Consider the following 14,805-nt stretch of genomic DNA (forward strand, 5'->3'; position numbering starts at 1 on the left):
GATCTTTTTGTTTTAGCTATTGAGTAATGAGAGTTCCCTTTACATATTTTAGACACTAACACCTAATCAGATACAGATTTCACGAATATTTTCTCCAAACCGTAGGCTACCTATTCATTTTGCTGATCGTTTCCTTTGTTATACAAAAGCCTTTTGGTTTGATGTAGTGCCACTTGTTTATTTTTGTTTTTGTTGCCTGAACTTTTGGTGTGACATCCAAAAAATTACTGCCAAGGCCAGGGTTCAGGAGTTTTTTCCCTTTGTTTTCTTTTAGGACATGAGTTGATTTTTTTTTTGGGTGTATGACATATGGGTCAAATTCAAATCTTTGGCACATAGATGTCCATTTTTCCCAGCACCATTTATGAAGAGAGTATCCTTTCTTCACTGTATGTTATTAGTATTCTTTTTGAAAATCGGTCGACCTTACAGGCTTGAACTTTGCAGTTTATTTCTAGGCAAAGTCAGATGAAATTTTCAGCTATACTTTTCCGTCTTCGATTTGAGGTAGAAAAGTTTTAAAAATCTATTGGACACTGTTCAATAATCTATTGGGGGAAGAGTAAAACAAAATAGGCAAAAAAATGAAAATGGTAAAAGATATCAAATTCAGTACTCACTGCACAGAATAAATACGAGTGGTATAGGAAATATCAATAAGAAATGAATAAAAGTCAAACTAATTTCAGGAAAGTTTGAAGGAATTCAGCCATTAAAAAAGATGGAGACTTTACATCTTTTATATTAACCTGGATTCAGTTGGAACACATTCTTTTTAGTAAAGCATTGCAAGAATCCAGTGTACTCAATTCTAATATGAAAACAGTAGGTGATCTAATACAGGGTGGGGGGCAGGAGAATGAAGGGTCAGAGAGAGGGGAGGAGGGGACAAAAGGGTCGTTACCTAACAAACTCAATCAGTATAACCTAATTCTTTGTTCCCTCAATGAATCCCAAACAATAAAAGAAAAAAAGACACTTTGAAGTAAATGTGAAAATTAGAGTCTATTGGTAAAAATTAACATTTTTATTATCAATCTTTCTTCAGATATCAAAGAATTTTTTTCCTCTTTTCCATAGGGTCTATGAAGCAGTTAACACAGAATGGCAATTCCTGTGTTAAATATGCCAGATACTGTGATGTTCTTTTGCACCTCTGTTTTTCCGATCAATTTTCAGCTTGCTAAAGTAATATGTATGCATATAGAAATTTTGAAAAATCTTTTTTTAAAAAAAGCAAAAAAGAAATGTGATATAGAGGTGATAACTGAAGTTGGTCAAAATGCCACCCTCTGTAAAATAATCTGTTCAGACACAATAGAATTTTATATTTTAAAGATTATTTTAACGTGAGAAAATATTGGGGCATTTATTTTGTCACAATGTTTCTGTATAATTTATCTGAAGCCATACTTTTATTTTAGGAAATCATTAGAATTTGTTTTATAATTTGTTAAGAACCAAAGAAATTTTGTCTGTCTGTGATTATGTGTAAAGTACCCCAAACTATTTACTTTTCTATCAGTATTTCTCATTAATAAAATTGGTGATAGCAACATTTGACCTACTGAACCCAAGAGGCTGAATAAAGTATAAATGAACTAATAGATGCGCAAATACTTTAAAAATATGCAACATTTTTCTAATATAAGGACATAACTATTTTATTTCCTGTTTTTTTTTTTTTTTTTTTTTTTTTTTTTGCAGGTTTTGGCCAGGGCTGGGTTTGAACCTGCCACCTCCAGCATATGTGGCCAGCACCCTACTCGTTTGAACCACAGGCACCGTCCTGCTTTTTTTGTTTCTCCCAAGACAGAGTCTCACTCTGTCACCCTGGATAGAGTACAATTGTAGTTATTTTTTTAATTCAGATATAATTCACATAACAAATAAATTCACCCTTTCAAAGTATACAATTTTGTGTTTTTAAGTATATTCAAAACATTTTGCAGGTGTCACAAATAGTTCCAGAATATTTTCTTTTTTCTTTTTTTTTTTTTGCATTTTTTGGCCAGGGCTGGGTTTGAACCTGCCACCTCCGGCGTATGGGGCTGGCGCCCTACCCTTTGAGCCACAGGCGCTGCCCATCCAGAATATTTTCATCATCCCCTAAAGAAACCTTTAATGCCCATTAGCAGTCACCCCAGTTCACCCTTTCCCCCAACCGGTCATTTTTATAATTCTTTTAAGCTTATGTTGAACAGAGAGTCATCAAAAGAATACTGAATTTCTTTTGATTTTTATATTATATGACAAAACAATCACTAATAATCTGTTATAAGCCATTACTCAAAACATAGTAGATCAGAAATTAATAAGTAGTGAATTTGAATTTTGTTAAGCTTTTGAATCGTGGATTCCCGAGAAATATAATTGAAAGCTGTATAGTTTCATGCAGACCATCGTATTTAATGTTCCTTTTCATTTTCTCACAAATAACAATTGATAGAGTAATACATAACATAAAATAAGATTGTATTAGAGGCAGTCACCTAGTTATGAACAAGATAGGTTCTGTAGGTTTGTTCTTAAGTTGAATTTATATGTAAGTTGGACCAGGTAATTTACCTCTTACCTGTAATAGCCTTTGTTCGTAAGTGCAAGTTGTAGGTAAATCAGATGTTTGTAACTGGGATTGCTTGTATTAATACGTATTTGCAAAGCCCAACTCCATTTGTGCTCACATGACCCATGCTGTTTTGTTGTCAAGAGCCATAGGGTTCATAGTACATTACACATATTCGAGGAACCAAGTAGCATTGTTCAATAAAGATTTTTATTTGATGTAGCAACAGTTGTGCGAAATACCGCTTCAGAAAATGGCAATGATATTAGAATGATAACCCAAATCCTAAATAATTGATCATTTAAAATGTTGTAATCATTACCTTTTGGAATTCTTTTACTCAGCTTAAAACTATCTTTGGCAAATAAAATAGCTGTGTTTCGGCCGTACTTTTTTCACAATTTTAAAATTTTAAGCCATGTTTTTGCCACCATTAAGTTTCTGTGATTATGAACTTTTAATGAAGAGATTTTAACTGAAATCAGCAGATATACTTAAGCATGGATTTTTTTTATAACAAATGCCATCGTTTGGGTTGAACTTTGATGTGAATTTAACATACATTCAAATGGTGCTTGATAAAAACATAATGCCTAAGATTGAAAAATAAAGTTTATAATGAGACAATAGGAATAGATAGGTCAACCAGCATAACATTAAGAATGAATTTCATTGCCTCAGAGTTACGGAGGTATTAATTCTACATCATTTGACAGTGCCTGTCTCCTGGTAACAATGCCCACCATAAACACATCACGGGAAAGGAAAACTGTGATAGTGAAATGAGCCGTGGAAAGAAGGAGTCAGTGACCAGATAATATTTCAGTTTTGATTATATCTCATCGCAATCTGGTTAAAAAGAAATGACAGTTGCCCTGAAGGAAATCAAGTAGAGGTATTATTGTAGTAGTAGTTTAGAGAGAAAGTGGTCCTGCGTCTTGACTGGATTATTTTCGTGTCTTTGCAAACCATCTTCACCTCTGTGGTGCTGCTTCTTGCTTTCTTTATACAAATTGAGTTTGTATCCTCTAAAACTCATAGGGCCCGAGGGCCCTTTGGTGCCAGGGAGGAGGAGGAAAAGGGGAATTAGAGAAAGAAAATGTGACAGGCAGTTTTGAAAAGGAAAGCAATTTTCCTTGTGGGTCTGTTCCTAAATAGGAGTTCTTCAATGCAATATTTTGCTTCTGCAGAGCAGCCATTCAGAATCAAGTGCATGTTTGTGCTGTTCTGTGGGGCTTGGCACTGACAGGTTTCATTTAGGAGGGGTGGGAATACAGGGGAATTGGATGTGGGGAAGTGAGTATTTTGGCTATATCAGCCCTGGAGGCAGAGTTAGCACTTGCAGTGGGACAAAAGTATTTGTAGTCATCAGATAACTTTGCAGTCGGCTTCAATAGCATCACTCTTTCTTTTTTTTTTTTTTTTCCATTTTGGCAGCCAAGCTCTTAGTAGAACCATCTGTCTTTCTATTAGTATTTTTGAGGCCTGTTTTGAAGCCACTTTGCTTGGCAAAGTCACTTTCATCCTTGGAAACGATTTTTAAAAAAAGTTCTGTGGCTTTTTGCCGAAGAAGAGTACTATGTAAAAAATCCACATGGCTGTTCATTTTTGTTCTAAAAGAATATGGCTACTCTGTCTTTGTCTTGAATCAAATGAAATTAGAAGTGATACAACTCCAATGTGGCTGTTGGGAAGTGAGAGGCAGGAATTGCAATTTTAGCAGTGTTTTTATGTTCCCAATTTTCCTCAATGAGACTTTCTTTAGTCTTCCTAGTAGATTAATTGGAAGATAAATCGACTTCTTTATTTTTAACTCTGTCTACAGACCATTACATTGAGTAGGATAAACTGACAAATTGAATTTTCTTTTATATGAAATGAAAAATCACAGGCTATTAGTGGTCATTGAAGATCCCAGGCCTCTTCTTGCTAACGGTGGAAAGTCTGCTTTGTTATCCTGGTTACTCCAGTTTGGGTAATTACATCCTGCCTACCTAAACCCCTCTTGGAATCTCATTTGGATATTATATTGTTCATTTTCTCAGAAACTGCTGTGTAGAGTTGCTGTGTGCTTCTAAACAGCTGCTAAGCTCCCCACTAAAGGTGACTGAATTTCTTTTGTAGGTGAACTGATCTCTAAGGCTGTTGTGTTCTTGAACACTACAGCGCTCATAGCCCTAAACTCTTGAGGAACATTTGAAAAAGTTTCAGATATTACAGTTTATTGGTAATTGTGCTGCCGTAAACCATAGAGCTGCCTTTCATTTTCACGTTTGTGTATATAGTTTAAACAGATCTCCTACCACAACTTTATGCTGTTTGAGCTCTCACACGAACGCACTCTCAAAAGACCTGTTCTTCGCTATTGTGGAGTTCTTCCCGTTTTTTGTTTGATTCCTATGTTTTCCCTGGTGCAGTGATGCCCCACAGGCCTCCCGTCCTTTTCTGAAGCCCAAAGCCTATTGTTAGTCAAAAGCAATTTTGATTTCCTCATAACCCATCTTTGTTAAAGTCACCCCAGTCCTCTCCTGTTCCCCAACTTGAATGATAAAGTTCATCTTCTCTGATCTTCAACCACAGTGATTGGGTATGTTTTTAGGAAAATCACAGGGGAAGTCTGACAAGCATTGTAAATCATGTAGTCTCATCCAAAGTCTTAGCATTTGGTACCACTTTTTAAATTATCTGTGGTATACTTTCTCTTTCATTTCTCCCAATAGCCATCTAAAACTTCCTTGCCTTATCCCAGATTCCTTCCTCAGTCCCAATCTCTCTTACTTTCTAGATATGACCTTGCCTTCATCATCGAGAAAACTTCTGTAGGGCCCGACGTTCCTTGTTTTCCCATTTCCTCCCTGCACAGCACACCTGCCTTTATCCGTTTACACAGCATCATTCCTCGGGGTCCAGCAATAGGCGGCTTCCATTCGAAGCTAATTCCTCACCTCTTCCTTGACTTGCAGCCTTCTCTAGAAATTTGGTCCTCCAGGTAGTTTCTCTCTTTCTTCTTGTTAAAACTCTCGATTTCTGTTTGCTCCTTTCAGCCAATAAATGTGCTCAAAATTGTGCTACCCAAAGAAATTAGAGATCTCACATCCTATCAACTTTCTCTGAAAAAGAGTCTATGCTTGTCGTCACCTTCCGTCCTGAGCCTCTAGCAATATGGTTTTCACCCTCTGTTCTAGTGGAATCGATATTAGTAATTCTTCTTCTAATTAGCAATTCCAAGAGACATTAATTGTGATCTCAAAAAATATTTTTCTGCTACTTCAAAAATTATTTTTGCTGTTGGTTCACCCCCTCAATCCCGCAATCCCTTGGTTTTTGTGACACTGTGCTCTCACGATCTTTACTCTTTTCTCACCTCCTCTTTTTGTTGAATTGCTGTTGCATCCAAGATGCCTTTAGACATTCTCTAGATGGTCTGGTTCATTCTCATTAACTAATGACTCCCCAGACCGTGACCTCTATCTGTCGGCTGAAAAGACAACTCCAGTAGAACGTGGAAAATCATTTATTTACCCATCTCAGACACATCATGTCCAAAACTATGTTCTCATTTTTCCATGAAAACTATTACTACTTGTCTGTTTTCATTTTTTTAAGTTTTGTGATACCACTATAAATAGAGTGACATGATTATTTTATTCTATCACTGTTTTCCCCACTGAGTTCTGTGATTTTTTTCACCTCTACATATTTCTTGGCTTTTTCTACTCATGCATAACTGTACTGCTATTGACCAAGCCCTCATAATCTGTTGCCTCACTATACTTTATTAACCTCCTGCTTGGTCTCTCTGTGGAGCCTCTCAAATCTCTTTTCCCATCCATCAGAGGGTTCTACCAACCCTACTTAATCTCTCAGTGATTCCCTGGAGCCTGCAGGGGAAATCTCAAGTACCTCTACCCTGATGCATAGGCTGATTTGCAGGCAGACCTCTCATCACTGGTTTCCTCATGTATTATTTTTCGCTATTCCAGAGTGCTGGGAGAGTCCCTTTCACGTAATGTTTTCTCTTACTTCTGGTGCCTTTGCTCCTGTTTTGGAATTCGTTTCTCACACTTCTGTCCGTTTGCCACTTAAGCTCCTGTTTATCCACTTGGGCCCTATCCCTGCTGCACTGACCTCCACAAAGCCTTTGTTGACTTCTCCTAGTTATGTTAGGGGTCTCCCTCCTTTGCTTTCCTATTATTATGTACAAGTCTCTGTTGCTGAATTAATAGCAGTGTATTATAATTACATGCTCATTTGCTCCACCAGATTCAGTGCTCCTAGAGCAAAAATATATGTGAATTCAACTTTTAATCCCCATTATCCAAAGGTACACATTCTGTTTGCTGAACATTGATCGAATAAAGAAATAAATAGACTCATGTAACTGGAAGCCAGATGAATAATCTTAAGCATCTTCTTTTTTTTTTTTTTTTTTTTTTATTGTTAGGGATTCATTGAGGGTACAATAAGCCAGGTTACACTGATTGCAATTATTAGGTAAAGTCCTTCTTGCAATCATGTCTTGCCCCCATAAAGTGTGACACACACCAAGGCCCCACCCCCCTCCCTCTGTCCCTCTTTCTGCTTCCCCCCCCCATAACCTTAATTGTCATTAATTGTCCTCATATCAAAATTGAGTACATAGGATTCATGCTTCTCCATTCTTGTGATGCTTTACTAAGAATAATGTCTTCCACTTCCATCCAGGTTAATACGAAGCATCTTCTTAATATGTTAATTTCAGGAAGCAACTGAATGGTGTCACAAAAGAATATTTACATAAAATATAAAATAAAGTATTTAACTGTGAATAATCAATAGGTGTTTCCTTGTTTTGTGTGTGATGGTGTGGTTGATCTGTGTTGGATTTATATCATTTTAGAGGATAAGACTATGTGAAGTATTTTGTGGTAGAAGCATAAAAAGTGCTAAGATATAGACTATTTCATTTTACAATTAAAAAATATAGGAAGTAGCCTCTTAAATTTATTAAGAATCATCCTAACTTGTAACTAACATGCCCCCATTTTTAAAAAAACTAAAATTTTATGACAAAAGTAATTTATTGAAACTGTCACACATTTTAAATGCCAATTAGGAGTTTAAAGGCAATTTCATGCATTAAGTGAAAGAGAAGAAATGAAATATTTGAAAATATTCAAAAGCAGCAGGTCTATGGAGTGAATGATTAACCTTGTAACAAAGTAGTTTTACAGTTTGCCCAGAAAACAAAATACTGTTTTTTGGTATCATGTCCTTTTCTCCCAAGTGGTGGTTAATTTCAGCATCAGTGAGATGAAAATTGAACAATGAGATGAAGATGTAGGAATAATGCCATCAGTTTCATTATCCACACTAATTATGGTCTATAAAGTTGCTGTAAAGTCTGAATTAGTAAATATTGAATAGTTGCTCCAAGGGGAAATATAGTTAGGTTCCTGTGAGCCTTTGGTCCCAACATTTTCATCAGCCAGTCAATAGATGGCCTTGTTTTATGCGTGTTTTTATTTAAAAAGACCTTTGTTAATATTTACTATTGATTCATTAATATTGAACCCATGGCTAGTAGCACTATAACTCATGTCCGTATGAAGCTTGTCTAACACAAATCGTTTTCCATAAGTCACATCACAGCCCTCTCACCTCAGAAACACTCAACAGCACTTAAGCACTATGTTTGGGGCATTTTAAACTGAAATTACCAACAAAATCTCTCGCTGCTCTGTGTGTCTGCACATAACCAAAAGAGTGTCACCAGTATTGATTTTGGGTTACAGGGAAATATTAGGGAGAAGGCAAATTTGCAAAACATAAAATCCAGACATTAGGAAGAACAACTACACTTAGAGATGCATTTTTAGTTGCATCCATAGATTAAGGACATTTTGCATTGCATTTATTTTGTTATTCACTTTATTCTGAATATAAATAATGTAGTACACAATAGTCTGTTCTATGATGTTCTAAAGAAAATTTATCATTGGAAGTGTGGAATTGGGTTTGTTTTCCATTTTAGTTCCTTTTTGCCTTCGCCCTCCACCACTCCCATATTTTCTACTGTATAGCAGACAGGATACTAGATTTAAGAGTCAGGAGACCCAGTTTCAATGTTAACTTTGCTTTCACGTAAATGCGCGATCCTGAACCATTTATATGACCGAGCTAGGTCTTATTTCCTTATCAGCATGATGATTGTGTTGTGACAGATAATCTCTAGGGTCATTCTCAGCTTTAAAATTCTGTGTCACCCTTTATATGTGGATTTTGAAAAATATAGACAGTAAAACAAATTATAATACTAAAAACAAAGTGCATTTCAATAATTTAATTTATAAAAGACAGAAGTTTAGAATGTATATGAATAAAGCCCCAGAATTCATTGTGACTTATTCATTAAAATACTAAAACTTTTGTCGGAAAATATTTTGTATAAACTCTTAAAGTATAAATGAATTATCTGCATAAAAACTGCCATAACCAAGTGTGCTTTAAGTACAAAACAACCAGTTAAACAAAATGATCAACAAAACTTCCCCTATATAATGGCAATGAAAATGCTTTTTATAAAACACCTTAGGAATCTAGTTACCAAGAAAACTGCAACAGTTATACCAAGCAAATGAAGACTTGAATAAATTGAAAGATAGAACCTGCTATTAGCCATCAAGATGTCAATCAATTTAAAGAGAAATTCTAGATTCTAAATTAACGTGGTCAAACAAATGTAAAAATATATGCCAGAATTATTTGAAAAAGAAAATAGTAATGATAAAAATATCATTACCTTTGACTAAAACATATGATTAAAACATAGTACAAAGTTATAATAATTAAAACAGCATGGTCCTAGAACATAATAAGCAGGCATAAGTATCTGTCCATTACAGAAACACGTAATACATTTCTAATATTTCTGGATTGTTTTTCTATTTCTTCATTTATGCTTCATTCCAAATATCATGGATATATCATAACATGTAAGACCATTTAGCCATACTTTAAGAGTAGGAACAGTACTTTATCCTGCTGTTCTTCTCTGGTGAAATTGGATTCCTTTCTAGTCATTACATAACTTAGTTGTCTTGGAGGCCTCTGGTGGACATTTGGAGTTGGTGCATGAAGATGTAACACAGGGACAACATAATTGATTAGTCTTCTTTATTTATGAATCGTTGCCTCATCTATAGTTTCAGCTTTTGAGCTCTAATTATAGGGTGAGAAATAAGTTACAGCTCTTTTCCTAAATAAGCTCATAGGTTACAGGGAAGACTCAATGGTGTATAAGTAACTATTACTCTGTACAGAAGGTATGGTCTTGGCTTTGTGGAATTTTAAAAAAGTGACCGTTCTTTCTGCCTCAAAATTGGCACCATAAAAAAGAAGTGCTTCACAGGCAAAGCATTATGTGTGTCTCAAAAGCCTTTGAAGAATGAGTACCTTTTTGCCAGGAAGAAAGGAAAAGATAGGTCACTTAAAACAAGAGAAAATACTATTAAATTTATGCAAATGTAGAAGAACATAGATTATGTAAGGAACTCTTCTTAATCCATTGGGTTGTAAGAGTTCAGGATATGTGAAGGAGAGTAGCAGAAATGTCTGGAAGGATAAACTGGAGATAAACTTTGAGGAATCTTGAAAACCATGCTGAGGAATTTGGTCATTAATCTCCAGGTAAAAGCAAAGCATCCAACGTTTTTAAACAAGAAGAGCATGTAAAATACTCTTGAGATCCAAGACTCATTTAGAACGACTTTTTGTGAGGAATATGTATTAATACCTGATTTTTCTCTTTGTGGGCAGAACCTATAATAATCAGGTAGAAATCTCCCTTTCTACTACTCACATACCAGAAGGAGCTTTGTAAAAGACAAATACATTCATTGATAGTGACTCAAAGCATTTTTTTAAAACAGTACTTCTCAAACGTGGATACTCACTGGAATCATCAGAGCTTTAAAAATTGCCAATGGCTGGGTCTGACCTGTGGAGGTTCAACTTCAACTGGTCTAGGATGCAGTCTGGACATTGGCAGCTGTCACAGCTTGCCAGGTGATTATAACAACTATACATTCAACTTTGAGAATGACTACAGTAAACCAACAACGTATTGTTTCTGCAACTCTAGAAATTCTTTTCCCAAATTTTAACACATCTGAAATTTAGATGCCTCTTACAACCCGTGTATATGTCTAATTTGAGGACCATTTTCTTCCTCATTCCAAAATACTCTTATTACGTTTATGGTACATCTTATAATCAGCAGTGTCTTAGAAAGAAGGAGTCTTTATTTTATATAAAAAAAATACTTAAGAACAGTGAATTATGAAAGAATGTATAGTAGCTGGTGAGAACTCTGACCTAGTGTGGCCGATTTGTTGTTTGTTTCTTTGTTATTCAGGGCCCCATCCTCTTCTCATGGTGAATTAGCCTCTGAGCTATTTTGACTTTAAATATCTGCCTCTAGGTTTAGGTTACTCGTTCTTACATTGCTCAGCATGCAATCTCTAATCTTTGAGTCTCTGATCAATCCCTCCCCACTGCCCCAGCTGTAAGTTTTTTTATTTCTTCCAATATGCTCTAAAAACGCTGGTTCTGGTGTTACAAACTTTCAGCTCCAACCTTAAGACACTTTTTGTTTCCCTGCTTGTCATTTCCTTTGCAGTTTCATTCTGGTGGCAATGGTAGGTGTGAAATCTTTTTGGTGAAAGGTATGCTTTCCAATTTGGAGACATTGCCAAAAACCGATGTCCCATTCTTGGGGTACTTCCTATTCCAACTCTCTCTCTCTCCCCTTCTCCCACTTCTGTACCCGCCCTCACTTTCTCCTTCCATCTCTTTCTCCCTCTCTCATTCCTCACTGCCCTCCACACTCACCAACCAAAAAGCCACCAAAATCTCAGAAATAACCCAGTGGTTTACTGTGGGAGATGAAATAAGGGAGAAACTGAAGGTGGACTTTTTCAAAGTGAGAACTGTATGAATCATAAGAACTCTAGGAATGTGTAATGCCACCAGGAAAACAGGAAAAGAGGTCAGAGAAATATTCAAAGATGCTGAAATATTAGGATTAGTGACTGAATGAATTTGTAGTTATTCTTATGTATTTGTTTGTTTCTTTCTTTCTTTTTACTGTCATCCCCACTATAACAGAAAGCTTCATGGATCCATGTTCACTATTACATCCCTGCTGTGTAGCTCAGTTTCTTGCGCACAGTAGGTTTTTTTTGTTTGTTTGTTTGCAGTTTTTGGCCGGGGCTGGATTTGAACCCGCCACCTCCTGCGTATGGGGCTGGCACCCTACTCCTTTGAGCCACAGGTGCCGCCCCACAGTAGGTACTTTTTTATTTTCCATATAACTGAATTATTCACTTAGTGAAGGGGAATGAATTGTCAGATGTAAATTTTTTATCGCGATCCTAAATTCTTATATGCATATAAGTGACAGACATTAATAATCAATGTTTAACTGAGAGATCTAGCAGAAAATTTTATTTTCAAAAAATTTCTAGATATTTTGGTTCATGACAACTTCGACATTAGTCAGTAACATGACATAGCTGCAGAAATGACATTAGGTTATATTTCTAGAAATCTCTAGTTCCAAGAAGACAGTGGTTTTGTTGTTCTGCAGTGAAGTTTGCCACCTGATATGAACCCTTTAATCTAAGAGCAGCACCAGCAAATGAGTGCATTCCAAAGTTGGCAACCAAAACAGAGGCCATTTACCTTGAAGAGTGGTTCAATCGCTTCAAAAGGGATAAACAAAGGCAAAAGGAGAGCACTGAGGGTCTGAAGCAGGGTTGAAGGAGACTAGACATTAAGCTCTAATTCCATGGCCTTGGGCAAGTCAGTTCTCTTTTGGCACTGCTTATTTATTCTATAAAGAAAGGGGTAAGTTTCTATTTTCTCTAAGCTTTCTAAGGATTCTTTTGAATAATGCAGTCTATAACCCTATATAAGAATTTAAATTTTTCAATACTATGTTTGAACATGAGAATTTATCCTCAACTAGTGAAGAGCTGTGTATACATAAGTCAATACATTAGTTTTGTTTTACAAGTGAGAATTGTAACAGGTGGGATGTATAAAAAGGAGGCGACAGTTCATTCTTGGGGGTAATTTTTTGTAACCATTACAATAGTGCAATGAGAAAAAGACTTATACAGAGCAGTGATGTTTTCATCACTGTCAAGGATATCGTGCAGGGAAAGTGTTCATCAGCTTAGAGGCTGAACTTCATAGTGCCTTCCAGGTCTAGGATTTCCTGCTTCTCTCTTAGGTAATTCCAAGGCATGTCCTCATACAAGCTTCTATGCCAGTGTTTTGAATTGAATAAATGACTATCTTCTATCATGATATGCGGAGGGTGGGAAGAAGCATGCAGCATCAAAACTTCTTCTCTTTGATCGGCTCTATCACGTTCAGCAGGTCCAAGGTCAGTTGCCGCCATTAATGATTCCCGTATTCCCTCCTGATCAACGGACACTGGCTGCGGCTGCCCAGCAAGGATTCCTCCTTCCTCCAGGCTTCAGCTATAAGGCTGGGTGTAGTAAGTACCATTGATTTTTCATTTGGGAATGGGTAGAGGGCACAGCGTTAAATCAAGCAGTTTAATATTCCTGCCACACCAAGAAATGAGATCACCCATATAGCTTTTTTATTTTGAAGAGGAAATACGAAGAAGATGTGGAAAAGTGTTCGTGTTGGTGTTTAAAAGGCCTTAGATTATTTCTATGCCTCTGAAGCCAATATTTGCTCTTTATAATTCAGTTTTGTAACATCTGTTTCCAGTATATTCTTAAAATATGAATGTAATTTGGAGGTTCATTTTATTTTTTGTGTAGATGACGTAGGAATATCCTTTTAACTAGCTTTCCATTGCCCAATATGGTAAATCGAAATTTCCTAATGCAAAGAGGTTGGCTGTCTGCTACTGGTCTCCTCCCCAATTTATAGCCTAATTTCTTGCTAGTCTTTCTAGTTCTTCGACTAAAAAATTCTCTTTCATTGCTGTGGCCTTGTATCTCTGAGTTCCCTCTGCTTGGTGTTGTGAATCTCTTCCACCTCCATTCAGGGAGCCCTGGGCTGGCCCCGGTCAGGTTCCTTTCTCCTGCTTCCTGTGGATCATGAATGTTTTCTCGTTCGCTTCACTTGGAAGCTTTCTGAGAGTAGTTGCTGCTGTAGCTCAACTTTTAGTACAACATTCAACATTTTTGAATGATTTCAACACTCATTACAAGCAATGCACCAGGTGATAAGTTACACCGAGATAAGTGTTTATGTTGTTTTATTAACTTTAGACACCTGTGATTTCATACCTTTCTCTCTTTTATAACCAAATCTAAATTGCATATTGTTCATTTTGGAAACACACTAGTACTTCATTGTTACAATTTTAAATAGCCAAAATGCCTGCTGTATTCAATAAGATAAAAAGTCTTCAATGAGATATTCCAAACAGGGGCTAGTCTGCTACACTAAGTATCTTCTGGAACACTGCCAGAAGAAATGTAGAAAAAGAAAGTGTATTGATGTATTTTCATTGATGAAAGTAGAACACCATTGGAAAAAAAAATAGTGAAATATTATTATTTTAGAAGTTTATGTAGAAAATCTTTAAATTCCAGTGGATTCCAGCTTATATGCCTATTAATAAATAGTCCCACTAACATCTTGCTATACTGTAGTATTTATTGCATTTGAGAAATTCCAACATTACTAGAAATCAGTTCTCAGTTTCCCAGTAGGTGACATCCTGAATTTTCACACTGGGGATTTTAACATTTATTCCTAGTCTTTAAGTCTTTCTCTGTATTATATTGAAGAGATAGACTGTAATTTCTTAAATATACAAAGCCATTTGAAATGAGCAGCTTGCAACTCTGGAGTTCAGATAAAAGCAATACAAATTCAGGACGATAAAAACTCACCCTTGTGAGTTACTACTTTGCTCTTTGAAATTTTTATATTGCTTTTGTAAATCTTTCTCTTGACATTGGTTTCCTGTATCCCAGTGGTTCTCAAACTTCCTAATGCCGTGACCCTTTAATGCAGGTCCTGTGGGTCACGACCCACAGGTTGAGCACCACTGCTGTATTCCCATGTGTACTCATTCTGGATTTTTAACTTATTCATTTGGTCTTATTTTCCATACCTTTCTAACCTTTGTAGATTACCAATTCATCCAGATATACCAACTTTTTTTAGTAATTAAGGACTATATTTATTCTAAGTATTTTAAA

The 14,805-nt window shown here is 36.1% G+C and overlaps 1 protein-coding gene across 3 annotated transcripts in view; it reads left to right on the plus strand.

Annotated features, from left to right (window-relative positions):
- Positions 1 to 14,805, plus strand: part of SOX5 (SRY-box transcription factor 5) — a 439,900-nt gene that overhangs the window by 284,195 nt on the left and 140,900 nt on the right. For 2 of the 3 annotated variants that reach the window (XM_053556184.1, XM_053556186.1), the window contains exon 7: positions 12,992 to 13,112. In XM_053556184.1, the coding sequence (XP_053412159.1) occupies positions 12,992 to 13,112 (121 nt within the window). Of the gene's footprint in view, positions 1 to 12,988; positions 13,113 to 14,805 lie in introns of all 3 variants that reach the window. The other variant, XM_053556185.1, reaches the window with a different exon arrangement.

The sequence above is a fragment of the Nycticebus coucang genome, chromosome 12 (genome assembly GCF_027406575.1).
Source record: "Nycticebus coucang isolate mNycCou1 chromosome 12, mNycCou1.pri, whole genome shotgun sequence".
In the NCBI taxonomy this organism is placed as follows: Eukaryota; Metazoa; Chordata; class Mammalia; order Primates; family Lorisidae; genus Nycticebus; species Nycticebus coucang.